The 22086-nt window shown below is 28.2% G+C and overlaps 1 protein-coding gene and 1 long non-coding RNA gene across 5 annotated transcripts; both read left to right on the forward strand.

Annotated features, from left to right (window-relative positions):
* The first annotated feature begins 71 nt into the window (after window positions 1-71).
* On the forward strand, window positions 72-1338 carry LOC122715889. The gene is made up of 4 exons (XR_006346919.1): window positions 72-179; window positions 597-726; window positions 800-854; window positions 1075-1338. It is a non-coding gene; the product is annotated as an uncharacterized LOC122715889 (long non-coding RNA).
* Window positions 1339-3286: 1948 nt separating this feature from the next.
* Window positions 3287-21787, forward strand: LOC122715918 (trace amine-associated receptor 9). 4 transcript variants are annotated; one of them, XM_043938511.1, is made up of 11 exons: window positions 3288-4118; window positions 8884-8955; window positions 9045-9484; window positions 9845-9970; window positions 11427-11543; window positions 12980-13134; window positions 13839-13986; window positions 17812-18066; window positions 19074-19173; window positions 20019-20147; window positions 20428-21787. In XM_043938511.1, the coding sequence occupies exons 3-10, from the start codon at window positions 9269-9271 to the stop codon at window positions 20144-20146; spliced, it is 1245 nt and encodes a 414-aa protein (XP_043794446.1). In that variant the 5' UTR covers window positions 3288-4118; window positions 8884-8955; window positions 9045-9268; the 3' UTR covers window position 20147; window positions 20428-21787. The 4 variants fall into 4 exon arrangements, with proteins under 4 accessions (XP_043794448.1, XP_043794446.1, XP_043794447.1 ...); XM_043938512.1 differs by having other exon boundaries at window positions 9062-9484; XM_043938509.1 differs by having other exon boundaries at window positions 3288-3940; window positions 4029-4118; window positions 8884-9484.
* Window positions 21788-22086: the final 299 nt, after the last annotated feature.

Raw genomic sequence — 22086 nt, forward strand, 5'->3', positions numbered from 1 at the left:
TTTATACACTCTATGAATTAAAAAATTTATAAAATTTGATTTCATTTTGTTCAAATAATTGATTGCTAAGATTATTTTAGACAGGAAAAAAAGGATTTTCGATATGAACAGCATGATAACAGTTTATATTTTATGGAGATATGGAAAGGTAAAATTATCTGTATCGGGAAAATAGATATGTAAGTATTTTTGTAATTTTGTTTTTTTTTGAATAATTAATTATGTAATATGTATATATATATATATATATATATATATAGTTTTTATGTAATTCATAATATTGATTATTGAAAATATGTAAGTTCAAAAAGTAGAAAAAATTTGCTACTATTAAGATTTCTATTTAAGATTTTTTAGATTTCTTAGAATTTTTGAATTTTGAATTTTCTATATTTTGAAAAAATTTTCGAATATAATATTTCTAATATGGAATATTATTAATTCGAAATGAATGAACATTTACAATATAATTTTTAAAAAAATTTTTTAATAATATCTTTTTTAATAAATGCTCAATAGAAAAAGAAAAAGAAAACAACATATATTGTTTTTATTTTTACATTCCTTTCTTTCCATTAATACAATTTTATTTTCAGATTATTATGGCTATGGTATCACAATATTTACTTCGTTATGATATTTTCCGTTTTTTTGTATTATCTTTAATAATATTTAATGACAATAATTGCAAAATTAGAATCAGTGCTTGTTCATCGATTGAAGAAGGTAAATGGATGCGTTAATAGTAATAGTTTCTTATTTTTATTTTTTTTACTTTAAATATTCACTTTCGATACAGGATAGAGTAAGTGCTTCACTCAAGAGAATAAAGCAATAATTGATCACGCGAAAAGGTAATTATTTTTTTTTCTATTTAAATTTTTATTCTGCAATTAAAAAATTTGTATTTTTATATATATTTTTAAATTTCAAGTTTTTATTCGATGATTTCAAAACTTTGAATTTTTATCATTATTTTATTTTACCTTATTAAAAATTTCAATCTTTATCATCATATTTATAATAAATTATAATGTATCATTTTTTCTTAGATTATATTACATTATATTCCAGTATGAAATTCTGTACGAATGATTACTTCACGATGCAGAGCAATGCAGATTCTTCGCATCTAATGGTAAATTGCATGCATTTCGGTTCTTCTGCTCACTCAATCATGTCGTAGAACGAAAATTCCAAATCGACACGAATTGATTGGTTGTATTACGAATTTTTCATGAGCATAATGATCGCGGATATTTATTACATCCATTAGTAGTAACATTCTTTTTTTTTTTGTTTATTATCTCAGGCTAAGTTTTCTTGTACATTGCTTTACTTTATAAATATTTATATAATCTTATATAATATTATAATATTCTAAATTAATAATCTTCCAAGTTAGTTATAACTATAAAATTAAATTATTGTATAAATATTCGTATCTGAATTGCAGACAAAATATTTGAATAAATAATAAATAAATTTTTTTTTTATTTCCATTTATATTAACATAATAATTTTAAAACAATTTAGTCACTTACACAGTTATCCAGATAGTAAAGTTAATAGTTTTATTTCTTTCGTTTGAAAATATTACATGTAAAAAGAACATTTCGTGACAGATTTTTTGAAGGCAGATTTTGAAATCAAAGCTACAAATTTTGAATATTTGTTTTGTATTTTCGAAAATTTGTTTTGATGGAGAAATCACAAGAGGATATTTTCATTAATATTTAACTTTAAGTCAATTCATTGAATTTCATTTTAATAATTTTTTTTTAATAAATATATTCTTTTCTAATTAGTGATTCTTTTTTTTTATAGAATATTAAAATTTCAATAATTTATTACATCGATGAAAAATAAAGAAGAATCGTTAAAATTTAAGATAGAATGAGATAGAATGAGTATAAAATCAAAGTTCGTTAACCGGTTATATACAAAATATTAATAGTAATCTTTTTTTCTAGCTCAGAATTTTCATTTAGTCCCTTTCATGTCCATTGCCAAAATCTTCATTGTGCTCAGGTGCTATTTGAGCTATTTGAGAGAGAAGCAATGATTTTAATTCATAAATTAATAATAAAAATTTCTCAGTTATTATTGCACTAATATATCGATGTACACGATGTATTTTTTATTACATTTTTATTATTTTATTTACATTGTATATGTATTAAGCTGTGAAATTGCTTCGTTTGTTATTGTTATTATTTCTTTTATTATTATTAATTCAATATTAATGCAATTTACAATCGTAATTTGAAATTAATTATTGCGGATATAACGATAAATAATAGCATTATTAATTTTTAAGCTCAAATAACAATAATAATAGAAATTTAATTTATTTTGCGATATTATTTCTTTAGAAAACATTCGTATTCGATCAGAAATATTTACAATGAAAATTTAAGTATATAATCTTTATCGTAATGAGTCTAGTCTGATTTCAAAAAAATGATACGTAAAGTTAAAATGTGAGAATAATGTGATGAGCTCGAGTGTTGGAAATGTTTTTCTAGATGTTTTCCTTAGTTTTTTTTTAAATATAGTAGACTAGGTAAGATAGTATATTTTTAATATAGATGTTAATAATAAGTAGATAGGACTAGGCAGCAATTTCTATTCGGATAGACGTTTTCGCGTAACAATTTGTTTCAGGAAATAAAATTTAAAAAACTGGGAATAAAGCTGAGACAATGTACCAGATCGATTTCTTCGATCTTTCCTTTCAATCGATTCTTCGAAACGAAATGTGAGCCTGAGATTGTACACATGTAAGGGATAATTATCATTGCGATCATTCATCGTCTATAACTTTTATAATTTTGATGGAAAATATCGATAAAAATTTAATTTGGATTAATTTACTTTCAGATTTCCGCGTTGATTTTCTTTAAAATTCTTTTTGTTGCTTGTGTTACGCAACAACCAAATGTTTGAATGTTTTGCAAAAGAAGAAATTGAGAATTATTTGAAAATAAAGAAGGATGGATGAGACGATCAGGGTAAGGTCTCTATTTTGTAGCAACCTTCAATGAAAATAATGGAAAATCATTATTATTTAATATACAATATATAATATGAATGTGTATAGTCATATCAATGGTACAATTATATGTTTATAAGAAATAAGATAAATCAATTGATTGCGATTAAGTGAGATTATATTTTTCGTAGGTAAAAATGTTTATCAAATTGTTATAAATGATAAATATTTTCGTTTCAATTGCTAATATTAACCATATATATAAAGCTTAGATTTTTACTTTGTATTTTTTGAGCGATTTAATTTTATATAGGTACTTAAATTATAATATGCTAGATGGCGTGAGAAACATTGTGATCTTTTTGAGGTTGGTATTTCAGAACGTGTAACATAAAGATCCCATAAGATGTCACGCCTATTTTGTTTCTCGTCCGTGATGGTAGAGTGCTGGATATTTGGTAAAGTGGATCACTTGGTTCCGATCAGTAAAGAGCGAAGACGACGGGTGTGTGTAGAGGAGAATCGTGTGGGAGGATGAGTTTTGGCATATCGGTGCAATGGGTGTTCTCTGGCGAGCCCAAGTGTTGGGCTGTCGTGAGTCGGGAGCAGTGAGGCGGGTAGTCAGTGCGTCGTCAGACTTCGCGTCGTCGTGATGTTATTTTGTTTTTTGTCTTTCTGATTTTCTTCTTTGGGGGTTCATTCAGAGATTTTCTTCGTCGGGGGAATATATCAAGTATCGTGTTGTGACTTTCTATATATAATTTATAACAGAGAATGATCGCCATATATTTATTCTTTGAATTAGTTAGAAATTTAATAATTTAACATGGTTATCGTTATATTTAATTTATCGTTTAGATTGACTTCTGTGATTGTTTTACGCGTATATTATTGTACACAAAACGTAAACGAAATTGAAAGAATAAAATATCGGGAATAAAAAAAGTATATATTTTTAATAAATTTTCCTCATTTTCCTTTATTATATTGATTTATTTATTTTATGCTGATTTTTCACAATATTCTTCTTAAGAATTTTCAAATCCAAGTGTGATTATCTTTTCTCTAGTGTGATTTAAATATTTATCAAATGGCTTCTATCAAATTTTTTTCATATATGAAGGTATGTATTACTATTTTTTATAGTATATTTTGTACGCGTTTATTTTTGATTTATTAATTTATTTCGTATTGTTATAAATATCAATTTCATGTGTATTTCGCGTTGTGTGTAAATTTTTATAATCGAATATCAATAATCGCCATATCAAATAATTTTATTTGTCACAGAATAATATTTCATATCTCTATGTATAAATTAATATCTTTTATAAATTTTCTAGATCAATCTTTATTTAATTATTTATTTGAACATTTGATTCGTTCGATTCAATTTAAATATCTAAAAATAATATAACACTTTTATTAATAAAAATTAATAAAAATCTTATTTTTTATATCAAATTTGATTATTTAACATAAATATTAAAAAAAGAAAAATATAAAGATACAAGTTTTGCATTTAAAATACATATAGTCCATATCCTTTAAGCATTTGTTATTGATCGTTAATATTAATTATATTATATTTAAGTTATATATTTTATTTTTATTATTACGCGTATCATCAATCTTCTTCAAATATATCTATTTTGTTTATACGATAAATTTTCGATAATACACATATGTATAGTATAAGTATGTACATATATATATATATATATATATATATTACGTACATATATGTACATAGGTGTATATTTAATTAAAATTAATTTTCAATTTTCAATTGATGTGTTTATATCGGAGATCATAATATTCTTAATGTTACAATAATGTTATATTATTTGTTTTTTATATCTCGAATATTTTATCAATATTTTATCAATAGTCTTTTAAAAAAAAACGAACAATGAGAATCAATCGTTAAAACGCAATGAAATCTTTCAATGAAAGATCCGAATCAATCCGAAATAAATAGAAATATTCGTATCTTTTATTGCGATTTTTATTTTATAATATTTATTTTTTTATTTTTCTTTAAATTAATGCGATAGTATGTAAAAATAAGTATTTCTTAATTTAATAAAATTCCAACATTTATATAAGAAAAATTGATTTTCAAAATATCAATATTTATTGAGATAATATTATGAAATATATTATTTTTGTTCTTTATTTTTTAATAAGTTGGTATATTATCGAATCATTATCGGTATTATATATTATATTTTAAATTATATTTTTATTAAAATATAATAATATAAAAAGGTTTATATCAATATGTTTAATCGATTTTATAATTGCACGTATCGATAATTATACCTATAACTTATGCAGTGGTAGGAGAAATGTGAACAAGAAGTTTGGAGATTGATTTAAAGTGAAGGTTACACTATAGTTCATCAATTTACCATACGATATCGAACGAACGACACGCTTGTCTCATTCTCATTGTTGTATCGATGTCGAGTCACATATTTGCGAATTTTTATGAAGTTTGGAATATTTTGTCGTATAAAATCGTATCATTTTCATTTATTAATTCTATTTCTTATACTATACACGTATATAAACACGAAAATTTTACTTTGTTTTTTTTTTTTTTATTTCGTTTTAAATTCATCTCAATTGTTAATATTCTATTCTATCTGATTATTATTTACTTCTAAAAGTACGAAACATACCTATAATTTTGTTTTTTTTATAAGCGATTATTATAAACAGTTTGTAAACGATAAATCGAAATCAAAGCTGATTCTTATAACTTAACCGATACTTTTAATTTTTCTATTTTTTAATTCAATCTTTTATAATCTAATATATATTAGAATATTTTCGTGAAACATTTTTCACGATATTAATTTTGTTTGTAACTGATTAAAAAGCAAGATTTCATTAAAAATAATTAACATAACACATTGTTATTAGTGGTAGATGATGAGGAATAAGTTATATATAATAGATCCATAATATACGTATGCTTGTAACATATCTATATATGTACATATATGTACGATGACATTGTAAATTGATGAATTGCATCATTATAGAGGAACCGATAGGAACGTTAGACTAGTATCGTACAATGGTAGGCAAGATTAGTAGCATATAGTACATACATACATATATATATATATATAAAGGTAAATAATATCGAATTATTTTTCTCATATAAAATACGATGATAAAAATAAATGAAATTGATAGTTATCGGAAACGAGCAATTTTATATATATGTTATTTAAATTAATTATAACAGAATAAGTTAATAATTTTTATTTTTTATCGACGACTTGAGAAATTTATATATTTGTAATATTGTTTTTTTCTTATATTTACAATATTTTACATTTTAAGATATACAAACAAAAATAAAACTTTGTTTGTATTGACGAAATAAAGATAAGATTAATAAGATTAATTATACGTTTCATGATTAGACTGCAAATTTTATATAATTAAAAAATATGTTCAAATTCATTTAATGAAAATATGTTTTATACATATATGTGTGTGTGTGTGTATATTTAATTATGTATGTTTTATTTGTACTTTTTTAATTATATCTTTATACATATACATACTTTATATCGCAATATAAAATCACGAATCAAAATCTTTTTCATTCATTCCGAAAACTACGTTTTGTTTTGGAAATGAAAGAAACATTTTTCACTTGTCTAGGATTGTCTAGGATCTAAGATAGGTCAGTGAAGTAAGATACGATTCCGAGAGAGAGATCCGGATAAGTGACAATGATAGGAATAAGAAATAAACACGGTTAAAAGTTATCCTTTTCTTTTTTTCAACGATAATATTTCGAGAATCGAGAGAAAAATTTAAAAAATTTTAAAACAAACAGCAAAGATTCAAATATTTTTCATTCATTGACTCGGAAATCATTATCTTCAGAATTATTTTTCATTTTTAATTTCAATGTGATTAAATTTTAAAATGAAAATTATACGATAAATGAATTTATTTCTAAAAGAATATTGCTTGTAACAATGCTTATAACCAATGATACCAAATCGATATAAAAATCTTGTTTCTCTCGAAGAAAGTTAGATTTATTTTTCGATTTACTTAATCGATTAGTTTCATAATATTTGGATATCTGTAATTTGTATTTATCGTATTCATTTATATAAAATGCATTTATGCAAAACATGTATCCGAATATATAATGTGAAAAATATGCGCGAAAATTCGCTATCATGATCAAAAATCGTATTTATTTTTATTTAATTTAAGTTAATACGTTCGAAACATTTAAATATAAGTATTTGTTATCCTTTATAAGATTGTTTATTGTTTAATAATTTATAACGTACAATTAAAAATTCTATATTCTTTTTTATAAATGTATATAATAAATATTTTTATTATATATAGGAGAATTTACGCAATTGTTTCCGGTATATAAACAAAAATAACTCCGCATCATCAATGCAGTAAATAATTAAAAAACAGATAAAAAATACAGACAGAAAATAAAATAAATGATTGAAAATGTATTATATTTCTATGTATATTTCTAAAGCAATCCACGATTATATTCGTAACGAAAATATGTTTTTACAAATGTGTTAATATAATTTTTACAACATATTAATCCTAACGTTGGATGTGCAAGTAAAAGAATGCAAATAAAAAAAAGTATCAAAACGATTGTGAAAGAATTAAGGGATTATTGATTTCTTTCTTATCGAAATATATCATTTTATTTACATGAATGCTACTAACAATTTACGAAGATATATATTCATTTTTTATATACTCATTTCTTAACATAAATTTATTAAACGACGCGTATATATATTAAATCGATTACAAAGAAAGATTAAGAAAGATTTTGAAAGTGGGATAGAAAATAAGAAATAAGAAAGAAGAAAAAGCAAAACCAATGAGAGCGAGAGTCGAATAATAAGGATGTACGCAACTAACGAACCGAAACGAATCTCAATACTCCCATAGATTTTACAATAATTAAAAGAAAGGAACCGTTATATCGTATTATATCTACCGTAATTTGCCCCCGGACATTTCTCCGTTCTCGTTTCAATTTTCTTCTTTGTCTCGATCGAGTTTGAAAGAAACTTTTTTATACAGTCGCATAAAATACAATTTTAAAACTGTATTTAATTTCATTTATTTATTCTATAGATACGATTTGAATTATTTATTATATCTATTTAGCAGAGAAATGGTGGAAGAACTCAACGATAATGGAATCGGGATCGGATCGGATTCCCGAAAGTACTTCGATAAACTTTATTAAATATTTGATTCGAAATCGTAAAAATCTAATTCTTTTAATTTTATAGACGAATATAATCTCAAAATGTTATGTTCGGCTTCTCGAAAGTTTTCTCGAAGAGAGAATAACTATTTCGATCACGTACATCGAATTTCTTCACATTTTTCTATATGTACAATTTAATATATGTCGTATCTTGATAGTTATAACATGCTATTCGCGTATTAAAATTGTTAGTTTTATTATGTACATATACATATATGAATAAAATGTACATATATTTATTATTTCGATGTGTAAAAATGCGACCATATTTTTCCATAATTTTCAAAAATGGAAATTTTAAGCTATTTTTGGGATTTTGCATTAGAATAAGAAAATAAAATTCTGAAAGATGTGAGAAATATAAAATTTTTCAGAAGACTGAACATCGTACAGGATATTTTGATGCGATAATTAACCATCTTGTTGATTCGTATTTCATTATTTCTGTCCATAAACGAAAAATATTTGAGAATTTATCCAAGTACATATAAATTTCCTAAATTTCTATTACGTTCTCTCGATTACGAAATGGATAAATAATAATAATAATAATAGAAAATTTTATTCTTCTATGTTACAGATATCTTAATCGATTGTGCCTTGGCATCATGTGCCATTTGAAAATACAATTTTATAACGATGAAAATGAGAGGTAAAAGAAAAATTGAAATTGAACGATTTGTGAATCGTGAAATTGGAAAGGTGGATGTCGAGTAGTGTCGAATTTAATATCGGTTGAAGTGAATAAATTGTTTCAGTTGGTGCGTATAACAATGACGGATGTTGAGATAGTTATTCCAAGTGATGGTAAAACGAGGGTAGCCGGGCCAGAAGTACTGGAGAGATGAAAAATTGTCGGGTCGTGCATTTGCCAGCCCAGCCTCATACGAGACGCGAATGTCTCGTTTGGGCTAGGAGATTATACGCGAGTTTTCAACCGTTTAAAAACGTTAACCAAAGAGAAAATGGAACACAAGCAAACAATCTTGCTTGCACCAGCGCTGAGCAACAGCAGCTGTTGGCGGAGAGACACGTCCGAAGCCACTTGGACTGGACCAGGCCCTGGAGAATTGTTACGCGCTACTCTAATTCTCGTGCTCAGTCTCGGTATTCTTTGTGCCAATTTGTTGGTAATATGCGTCATAAATAGCAGACGATACAGCAAATATATTCACGCGCAGGTTGGTAAATTAAATAAATATAAAAAATAGTTAAAAGTATGTATTATATATAATTATATAGAAAGATCGATCGATTTACAATTATAGGATTTACTTAAAATACATAAATAGGTAATTTTTAAAACAATTTCTCTCCTTTTTTTTATTATCAATTGGCAAAAACCAATTGGCAAAAATCTGATGCGTATAATTTTATATCTCGAGTTAAATAATTTTTACTCGAGTTTTCATTCAATTGAAACGTATATATATATATATCAATGAAGCCATCCATTTAAAATAGATATTCATTGCACAATGAAATAACACCTGAACAATGTAATCTAAACGATCAACAGGTTCTCTTCAACTTTATTGCAGCCAAAGTACTTACTGACAAGTTTAGCGAGCAACGATCTTGCTATTGGTCTTCTGGTTACACCATTCGGCTTTCTACCAGCTGTTTATGGATGTTGGCCTTACGGCGAAATTGTGTGTCAAATACAGGTAATAAAACGTATGTGTTGTTTTCGTCATTCATATCAGTTATTCACACGTTTTTTTCAATAATATATTTCTTCTATGCAATTCTATGGATATAACGGATTATAATGGATTAAATATAATATAATATCGTTGTATAAGAATGTATAAACTATATTATAATTTAACGATGCGATGAATAACATATTTAAAAGATCACGTAGATCACATAGTGGAACTTTTCGAAATGAAAAAAGTCGTTCCTTTTAGATGCATATATATTTTGAAATATCATCGTGATGCAATATATAACGTATAAAAGTTTTTCAATAATAAAAAATTTTCGTTTATCGAATTTGAAATTTTACAATTGCATCTCTTATTAATATCATATTGAATAAATATAATATGTAATGTATTTAAATGATTGTAAATATAATGTTCGAATTATCGTATATTTTCTATCTTTGGCCGATAAAATTTTGATACAACATTCTATGCGTCTTGGAGAATTTCCTACCGGAAATCGAAGAAAAATGGGTGGGAAATGTCAGCAGCTTGTTCATACCGCGCTAAGGAAATTATCACCACTAGGAATTTGCAGCTGTGCTTCCTGCAGTCGGTACCTTATCCGGTATATTTCTTCCAATAGTTGGTAGTTACACGTTATTCGTCATAATTTTCGTCTAAATATCATTTTCATATTTTTCTTCTTTTCTCTTCTTTTTCTTCTTCTTTTTCTTCAATACATTAATTAAGGATTTTCTTAATCTGGTAATCCAATAATTTTCAAAAAATAAATTATAACATAGAGATGGACGCGTGTTATTCTTATTATCTCGGTAACGATCTAATAGAGAAAATAAAGAAATTATACGATAATGTAAAGTGTTATATAGGAAAGAAGCATTTTTTTCCAGCCTCGGATCAAATAAGAGAGTTTGATTTTTCGCGAAAGGAAAACGAAAGGAAGAGCGCACTTAACCAACTAACCAAGAAGATTGAGAAACTGTGAATTTCTTGGTAGAACGATCGAATAAATTCGTTGTGCGGTGAAAATATTCGGTTAAGGTCCCTCGGGAGTGTCTCGAGGATAGCCCGAAACGAGGCCAGGGCGATCCTAGCCCCTCCAGATCGGAGCTTTTTCCTGGCCGTACGCCAACGGTCACCATAGCAACCATCTTAAACGTATAGTATCCTCTCACATCTCTTATCCCTTAACTCCTTTCTTCGTAGTCGCTACTTTATAGATACACTGGCGTCACCGATTCATCGAATCACGTTGTCGCCTTTGGCGCATCGCGTATTTGAAAGTATAGATACTTGACTCGAACGAGAAAATATTATTCGTTCTTTTTAAATTTGTCGAAAAACGCAAAAAGAAAAAAAAAATTCTTTAAAAATAGTATTCACAGAACAATCTATAAAGTATGAAAAATAATTAATAATTGATTTAATTTATTTTTTCTTCTTTTTTCAGGCGCTTCTTAGAGGAGCTTTGACCCAACAAAGTGCCGTTATCCTTGTTTGTATGGCGATTGATCGTTACGTTTGTATGCTGCATCCACATCATTATCACAAACACGCATCTAAAAAGGTATGTTTTTCGAATGTACGTTTGATCCTATTATTCTTATCTCTATTCTTATATAGTTTTAAAATTATTCGCTTTCTCAAATTTTATATATACATATGTAGAAAAGTCAACAAATTATTGAATTATTGAATGCGCTATAGTATAAACCGATCGAGAGACGAAAATCGATTGAAGAAAAATGAGCGCAGATGAGATAAAGACGATAGAGATGGTAAACGAACACGGTATATCGATGCGATTCTTTTTCTAATTTGATTCATTTGGTTTCCCGTCGAAAATGAAATTTTTTTATACCTTTCCATTATTTCCGTGCTATTTCGAAAATCGTGTTGGGATATTTGTACAAAGACAGCAAAATTTAATTAATTATTTTCATTTTGTTGCTCCTATAATTATGTACGATAATACAAAAATAATATATCAAAATTACACGGATTATAAACGGAAAAAAGTCAATTGCGTGTCCTATATATTCGTTATGAATGTGCATAATACTTACAAATCAAGACAAATTTTAACTTTAATATCTTTTTTCTATTTTTCGTGATTTCGTTTCGGAGAATATTGACGAATATTCAGATGATACGCGATCAAGATCTTTGGCGATCTCGATCTCGCCGAAATCTTTCTGGAATAAGTAGTAAAGAATTCATCTCAATCTTTTTTTCAGAAGTTAAATTCTTCTAGAAAATTCTAGAGAATCGTTTTCCACGTATGAAGAGACCACGCAAGATGTCGACATCCCGAATATTAGATCGCGATATATTTTCTTACGAGTATCGACAATGTTCAAAATTGTGCGCTTATAATTCCGGCTATCGGTAATACAATACTTTTGAAAATGGATCGATATCGAACGATGCATCGACTTTGACACGTGGTATCACTTTATACAGGAGTATAAATCGACAATAGTACTTGAAGCGACAAATTTGTACAAATGATATGTACATAAAATATGTACTTTAATCGAACTAAATCGAATGAAACATTAGTTTTAACGAATCTGTTTAATGATAATACATATACATATGTACTATATTTATATTATAACTTACCAAGATGTTTATATTCGATCTTTCTTTCGATCGTTCAAAGTATAAAATACGCGGGATTATCTAAAATTAAAAGTAACGCGTTTTTATATATTAATCAATATATTTCTTTTTTTTTTTTTAATGCTCTTTTTGAAATGCTCAAGATTGAAACGTTTAATCAGTATACGTGATACATACCGCTATACATGTTTAAATTAAATAGACAACTAGATAGACGAGCGACGCATTATTTTGAACAAATACGCGACAATTGGAATAAGTTTATAATATATGTATTTGGATGACTAGTCGCAATCGCGTACCGTGTCGCTCGTCCAGCCTCGCATTGTACGCTTAAAGACAAAAGAAGAATGATTATTTTCTGTGTATGTGACGCAGTATTACATGCGGCAGGGTTGCGTGGCAGTGATGTCGACTACTTGGATAGCGAGCGTGGCAATTTTCGGTGCTCTCGTGCTTCCAAGAGGAGGTTATTACTTCAACGATTCCGGTCTTCTCGCCTGTGATCCTTTTTTTGCCAGGGCTTCCCTCAGGTAACTCGTTTCGCCATATATTTTACATCCTATAACGTTACTAGATTAGCCAGTTTCGTTAATTATAACGATATCGATATATTCTTAGGATATTACCATCTATCGAAACATAAAAATGTAATTTCGATACGACATATCGAAAACTTGTCTCTTGTTTTCGAGACGAGAGATGTGTGATATGTGTAAGAAAGGGAGAGAAAATAAAATAAGAAAAGAGAAGTATTATATCGAAATCGTGTATAACGTGTATAAACGAGACACGATTTTAGACAAATTTTCGAGCATAAAAAATTTCGTATCTTTTTGTAATTCGATCGATTTATCGCAATATCACCAAAGAATTGATAATTCGGTAATAAATAATTCAAGAAAGTTTATAAATTGTATTCAACGATACGATACGATACGAACAACTAAGGATATCATTTTATTCGTGTATCGAGTAATATATCGTATATATTTTTATCAATATGTGTTCTTCTTTTTCCAAGTATTTATATTTATCTCTATTAATGTTCATTCGTTCAATTTGAATATTTTCCTCTCAAAGCATCGTAATCGAGATATTTGTCGAATCGGCCAATTATAAATTTCTATCGTATACATTTTCGATTCGAGTACATTCGATATTTGTATATGTAAAAAGACAAATTTATTATTATTATCAATTATTATCTGTTCTCTTTTTTTTTTTCTTTTTTCAGAATTCTCGCGTGTTGTTGTTTTTATTTTCCTACGACGATGGTGCTGATGTATTGCTATGGTTCAGCCTTTCACGTTAACAAACTGCGCTTAAAAAGGGTGGTTTGCGTTAATACACCGGAGGTCGTTAGCGGAGGCCATATGGAGAGGGTAAGTCAAGTTTGCTGCCACTTCAACTGGCAATCGATAGACTCGATTTAACAAGAAACTCGTCCGATAACAAAACAGTGATAGTTTTTCTCGATCATCGATCGAATCGTTGAATGCTCGATCGAATTAAATTTTAATTTCTTCGAATTGCAACTGCGATGATCGGAATGTGTTCGTCTTGTGAAATCATTTCACATTTTTATTCGTTTATACAACATTTTTCGCTTAATAATTTCGGATAATCTGTATATTATATAAATATTTTTAAGAAATATTACTTATTAGCAGATATACGTATATACCGTTCTCCAATAGTCGATACGTTGTAGCTTCGTTTAAGGTATTGCAACGATTAACCTATATTTATTGGTCCGTTATTAATGCGTGCTTATCCGATTCGAAATAACGTTACCCAAATATCATTTTCATTTAACTTTACTGTAAACGGGAAAAGACGAGAATGGAATGGAAAAAGGGATAAATTCTTGATAAATATTTTCGAAACGAATTCGAAACGAAAAATGAATCGAATAATTTTAATTATGGGAATTAAAAGCTTACGCAAAATTTTTTAATTCTTTTTTAAATTTATGCTCGATTAATTGAAATCCTACAATTACTTACAATTCTCGTTTTCGAACGAAATTTTAAACAGAGAGCAAAATTCAACAACAATATTCCTATGATCGCGACTTGTCAAGACTTTTCAACTTAAGCTTACGACTTACTGTCGTCACTTAGCTTAATTTGTCGCTACGTTTGAATTAGGGATTTCAGCTGTTGAGAAGAGTTGCCAAGGATTTGGTTAAATACATTTAGCTTGTAATTTGATTAAAATAACTTCATAAGAAGAAATTTGATCGAAAAGATACAAATTTATTGATCTCGACGTAATTCGATTACGATACGTAATTCGTGGTAATAATCACACTGTGTGATAACGGACCGCTCGTAACAATTTGATTCGAGACACATCGATGAAGGTGACATTTGAAGTTGCGAACAAATTTTCACTCATTGAACTGAATTCGCTTTAGTTTTCCAATAATTCCAAGCTCTAGCGGTGTCGCGTACTTAGCCTAGTTTACTTCGATGTCTCGAAGCCTCGGTGAATACAGAACTTTTAAAAGAGCGTGTACGCGAGAAAGAAGGTAATCACGATAGATATTCATAAATTTTCGCCCGATCATCAACTTCTTTCCTCGTGTCCTCGATACTAATTATTTTTCCGAAACTATTACGTCGGAAAAACAATATAATATTTTTCATTTTTACTACGTCAAAGTAAAATACTCGCTATTTTTCGAATTTTTATTTCTATATAAGTAATAATACGACAAATTCACGCACAAGATGCTTCGAAAAATTAGAAAATAATAAATATATCTACGATATCTATGATACAATAATTTCGTACAATTTGAAAATACATAAAAATGTATCGTATATCGATATGAACATACCATTATCTCGTATGTCAAACATGATATGAAAATTGATTAGTTTGCTTCGAAGAATCAAAAATTTTTATATTACTGCGCACCAAATAAGAAAGATAAAAAAGTTTGGACGGATAACGATATTATAATAATGTTCAAGCACGGTTGAATAAAGATTTTAATACAAAATTATCATTCATTGTTGCTTCTTATATTAAAAGTATATTTACGAAAATTCAAAGTTGAATTAATTGTAAATATCTAAATTATATGAACTTCGAATTTTCTATACGCGTGCGCTTTCTAATTACATCGAAAACTTCTCGAAATTTACGTACGTTTTTGCGATGCGACAAACAGATTTATTTACGTATTCGTATACGTATAGATATTGGTCAGTAAAAAATGAAATGACTTATAATTGAAAAATGATGGGTGAAAAGACATCGTTCCATATTTTTTTATTCTTGAATCGAGTCGATGTGCGTTTAATATCAATATCCTCTATAAATTCTATTTCGAAAATTAATATTGTGTAAGTAAATAGTTGGTGCGTGTATATGTATTCGACGCAAGAGATCAACGATCCGATATTTTAAATAGTCGGTTTTAAATAGTTTGAATAAAATAATTACGTATATTCCGAATTATTTTCACATATACGATATTTAAATTAATTACTCGAAATAAAGATATCGCGATATCGCACGAGATTTCGTCGAAAAAAAGTTTTCTTCAAAGAAAATTTGAACGTGCGTATGACTTGGTTTAATGGAATACGTTCCGAACAACTTATTTATACGAAAATCTATCTTTTCTTGCCTTCTTCTCGATCGTTCTGTCTTTCTTCCTTTTACGACCCATAGCTTCGATGTAGGTCAATGGATGTTGGGAATGTCTTCCAAAGGCGTTCTCGAGACCACGGTCGTGCCGATGTGTGTAAGATGCATGGAAAAGGGAGCAAGCTTGCTATGCCCGTAGTTGGGGATAAGAGGGACAAAAAAGGAACTTTCGTTGTCGTTTCGATAAAAATTATTAAAATTCGAAATACCATCAATTATCCTACGATTTGTCGATACATCGATACGCGATATTTCAAATTTTCCCAAGTTTGCAACGCGTTTGATAAAATATTTTGTCAAACTATAGTGGCGGTAATAACGGTGGATAATGACGCTATGTAGCGATTAATGATCCATAAATGAGATATTACGTTTCATCATCGATTGAAAATTCATTGAAATATCGTACGGCTGGCGAACAAGCGAAGAACACGATCGTTCCGTTCAATTTCTTCCTCTTATTATTTCCGCTTTTCACCTCATCTTTCTCCCGCCTATTGTGAGATAACGAGCTGGAACGAGCCCGATGAGGAATCAAATGGAATCGAGCCCGTACATTCAATTCGTGGGCGTTCTTCTGCAGGAAGATCGTCTTCCTTTCGTTTTTTACCCTTCGTTTCGTTTCTCGCTCATTAGCGTACAGCTTCCATTCTTTTTGCTTTTCATTTATCTCTATCTCGAGATTAGAGATAGAAATTTAAGAAATGCGTCATTTTATAAACCATCCTATATATATATATATATATATTTCCAACTAAACGTTGAACATTATTTTACATCGATAGATAAATGTATTTCGATCGTTTTTAACGATAACGACCGAGTTGCGAATGAACCGCGTTCTAGATGAAATTCAATTTCAAATTTATAACGGTTCGCGTAATCGAATCTTAAAAGTTTTATGTTCGTTGCTCGTAGTCATCCATTTTTCGAGAAAATTAGTTTTCTTTTTTTTTTTTTTTAAAGCGTATAATTATAATTAGAGAGAAACAGAGAGAGAGAGAGAGAGAGAGAAGAATAGCTATATACCTATTCATCATTGTAACGTGATAATTGTAATAGAGAAGCGAGATCGATAGATAGGCAAATAGTAATGATTCGAGATCGATAAACGAAAAGTAAATACGAGAATGCGAGAAGAATAGATGTATAAGGATAAGGATAAGGATAACGATAAAGATGCGAAAAAGTATAAGACGGAGGAAGGATTTATCTAAACGAGCAGATTCGTAATCCTTTTACTGGCGCGCGATGAGAGACTTTGACGGTGACGAGCTTAGCGACTTTCGTAACGGTGTCAAGCCGGTCTAAAAGATTAGACATCCTATCTTTTAGACGTTAAGGTCCTCTTATTATATATGTTTCGTATTACCTTCGACTCTTCTTTTTTTCACTGATCTTTGAGATCATAGATTCAAAGAGTCTTTGAAATTTATTATTATCGTTAAAAATATATAAACGTATGATAATATAAACGTTACTATTAAAAGATATTCGATGAATTGATCATATACACTATATACACGTAGTGTATTTATTTGCAGCTTGTAGCTCACGAGAGACGATTGTCAACTTCTGCTTCTCGAACAATGGCTGCGATGAGTTTAGGATTCATTGTTATGGTCACGCCATGGACGATTCAGGAAGTCGTTGCAGCTTGTACCGGAAGCAAACCACCACCATTCCTCGACTTCCTCGCCACGTGGCTTGCGCTTTCCAACAGCTTTTGGAATCCGTTCCTCTATTGGCTGCTCAACAATCACTTTCGTCGTATTTCGAGAGAACTTCTCTACACTAAGGTAATTGCGTTACAAACAAACGATAATTTTCTTTTCTTTTTGTCGTTCGTATCTTAAATAATATAACAATGAAAAAATCGCTATTATTATTTTATATAACCAGCCAACATGTTGCAAGATGATATTCGATATACTTTCATTTACATTTCTCGTATATCGTATCGCTTTTATATATAGTTTTAATCACATGTAACTTTGCATAATAATATAATATAATCGATAATATAATCGATGCAATTTTGATAAAAATTGACATAATTGATGGATTTATCGCTAATTATTGATTTCGTTCGATGGAAGAATGATACATTCGTGCAAACATAAATACATCGAACTTATCCCGTTATCTCTGTTGATTTTTATGTCGTTTGTCGTAGCTTGTACGCATACGCATTAGGTATCGATTTAATTCTATGTAAACCGGGTGTCTAAAGATGTAATAATAAGTTGCTTTCGTGCAAGATGCGTGAAATATTAATACGTTAATCCCGTAATTTTTAAAAGATTTTTAAAAGGAATAGGTATAATACGAGTAAGAGAACAGAAAGATTTCGAAGATCTTTTCTCGAAATCGTGATTTTCAACGAATTCGAATAATCCAAGTTTTAGAAGTATTAGAAGTAATATCGGCTATTCAAGACAGTGCTGTTCAAGCTTTATTCGCGAATAAAATGATTTTTGCTTACCGTATGTACCAAAAGTTTACGGATATTGACCATTTATGGTTATCGAAGGCTAATCCCTATTATATATATCTTTCAACTACACTACCTACTCTTTTCTTAACTTTTTTTATCCTACCTAATTATTTTAAAAATGAAATTTGGGGATAACGTTTCTCTAACAAATTAAACAAGTCGATAATTCTATGATACGAATACGACGCGATTAAGCGATATTTATGCAAAAGTACATACGAATTTTGTGGAATATTCGTGGAACGAAACGGTAAATTTTCGCGCGATAAAAATTTCATAGCGTGAAATTTTGTATTTGCAATTTTTCAGGTACTTTGTAGGCCGAAACCTTTGGGACCGAAACAACATTGTTGCGCCACTAGCACAGGTGGTCTTGATGTTTGTAACATGGCAGGAGTCGATTTATCAGGTGTGTAATATCTACTTCAAACTATTTCCAAATTCGCACTCCAAAATACGAGAATTTTTTTTCACTAAGAATGATATATCGATATTTACAAATTTTATCATAATCGTATCATTGTAATTTTATTGTAATTTGTAAACTCGTTCAAGGATTGTTTTTTATATTTTATTCTTCCATTTGCGGATCGTTATGATTGAATATTATAATGTGATGATATTAATTTATCCGTTAAATTAAATAAAACCATTTTGGTTTTAAACCAAATCGCTGCAATATATTTATCGATTAATTGTCTCAATAATTGAAGTGAATTTTTTTGAAAAATCATAAAAAATACGTTAATATCTACTTTCCACTTTCTCCGCTTAATATAATTGAAATAATTGAAGCGAATAAAGACTATATTATGTAGTTCTTAATATATATAACGTTATATTTATATTATTTATTATCTATATATTATTACCAATGAAAAAACAAAAAAATTGTGTAAAAATACAATTTAAAAAAATTTATAAAGTTCATAATAGTATGGTTTTGTTCTGAAAAAGAAAAAATTCGCTATATACTTGTTTATATACTTGTATTCGGTAAAATGATTCTTTTCTCTCCTCGAAGATCTCTCATCTCTTTTTTTTTTTAACCGGGATCCCGATAAACAAAACATTTACGGGCGAAGCGTGATTTCTACTTACGAGTCATGATGAGAGGATAAAACTTGTTTTCATCTCGTTACAATTTATAAATTGATTTTCTATTTTCGAGGACTTGTAATTGCGATTCGTCAATTTGGTTTGTCTTTTAAAGATCGATGTATCGCATAATAATACAAACATATCGCGTTCCAGGTTTAGAGCGTTGCTCAATAGACCGTTTTTCAATGGCTCGATGTTCCTCTTCTTCGTTAGCCAATACACCACCACCACTTCCTTGGGAAACCGGACATGTCCTACATAACGATGCTACGCCAACGTGAGGTGGTACATTTTATATTTACATATTGTGTGATATTTTGCGGAAAATAAAATAGTATAGTATAACGGTAAATCTAACGATCAACGCGAATATATTTATTCGTTACGATTTGATAATTTTTTTGTCAACGCAAATATATGTATCCTTCCCATCGTCTTTATATTATAAAAAAATAAAATTTTTCTATTATATCTTTCGTTTCTAGATGTTAAAATTATCGTTATCGAAATATCACGTTCCATTTATTTGATGGACTTATTAATAATTATTTGATGATTTCAGTTAGGGATGCCGTCACGCAAACGGAGGACATTGAATCTCCAACGCATGCTAGTTAGTATAGCGTGGCGGCAGAACACCATTCCGTGACTCGTAATCTTGGAACGGAGCGATCATCGCATCCTCGATCTTTTTCAAATAATTCGTCTTTGTCGATAATAGAATATTCTTTGTACGAAGAAAGTGCACAAATCCGACGCGATCGCCGTTTCTATCTGGAAAATACGTGTTTCAAAAGCGTGCCGGATTTAATTCGAGATCTTGAATTTAATTGACGTAATAATCTCAAATGTTGCCGAAGAAAATATATTGTGCTGTAATTTGCGATCAAGAATCAAATTCGTATAATGGACATTACGATTTTGTACTAATCAAAAGTTCAAAGTATTTTTTATTATAGATGAAGCACATTCGACCGAAAAAAACGGAAAAAATATTATCTTGAAAATTAAACATAATTTTTCACTAATTTGAACTAGAATATAGATATATATATGTTTATGGCATTCAAATATAAAATATAATAATAAATCTAAAAGAAAGTATATATAAGTACTATTATGTAAAATTATTTTACATCAATTTTTTTTTTTTTTTTATCTTTCTTTTCATGATTTCGAACGTAATGGGAAAAGGAAAGATAAAGAATTCTTATTATATATCGTTAATAACGGTATATGTCGCTATATATCGCTAATTTACGTAATATTTTTAATTATCGAATTCATTGAAAATTCATTGCGTTCATTATCTTATAATATCTTGCCAATACACGTTTATAATAACCGCACAAATTATACGTATAAAATAATATTTAAGAAATTGCAATATAGATGTTAAATAGATATTATTTTTATCGTGTTTAATTATAAATTTAATTATAATAATTTTTTTTCCCTTCGAACGGAATGACTGTTATGATTGATAACGCAATGAAGGAATTGTTTTAAGAAATATTATTAGATTTGGAAACTGAAATTGAAATTGAATTATTATCGATTAATTATCGATTTATGTTAAAATTTCATTTATATTTAATATCAAACGTTTAATGTTAATATATAACGTTAATATTGCACTTTTTTATCTTTTTATATTTAGTATTTATTGATAAAAGAGCTCGTTTTAACTTACATACACACATAGACGCGCGCGCGTTGAATTAAGCTGACCGATGAATTAGGTTAAAAGTTTATAAGAATTAGAAAAATCATTTATTTTTCCAATCAAATATGTTATTCATTCTCGCGTTATATGCTTGAATAAAATTATATATGTAAAACGCGATTATAAATGCGACAAAGATTTCATTTTTTAATAACGTATTAATTACTGTGAAAAATAAAATATTAGTAACTTTGGTATAATATAATATAAAGGAATAGTTTATACATATAACGTAAAATTATATATATTAGTTATATCTAATTATTTACACACACTTATATACGTGCATACGCGTATATATTCGTTAATTTATAGCAAAATGAAAATATTTAATAAAGGAAAAAAATGTTTGAGAAACTGTAAAATATATAATAATATTTAGCATTTTTAAGAAAAAAAAAATATTATGCTTTCCAATGATCATTATATTACTTATATACAATTACATTGCAATAATAAATTTATTTATCGAATATTGTATCTATAATAGTAGAT

The sequence above is a fragment of the Apis laboriosa genome, unplaced genomic scaffold (assembly GCF_014066325.1).
Source record: "Apis laboriosa isolate Shangri-la unplaced genomic scaffold, ASM1406632v1 scaffold40_cov151, whole genome shotgun sequence".
In the NCBI taxonomy this organism is placed as follows: domain Eukaryota; kingdom Metazoa; phylum Arthropoda; class Insecta; order Hymenoptera; family Apidae; genus Apis; species Apis laboriosa.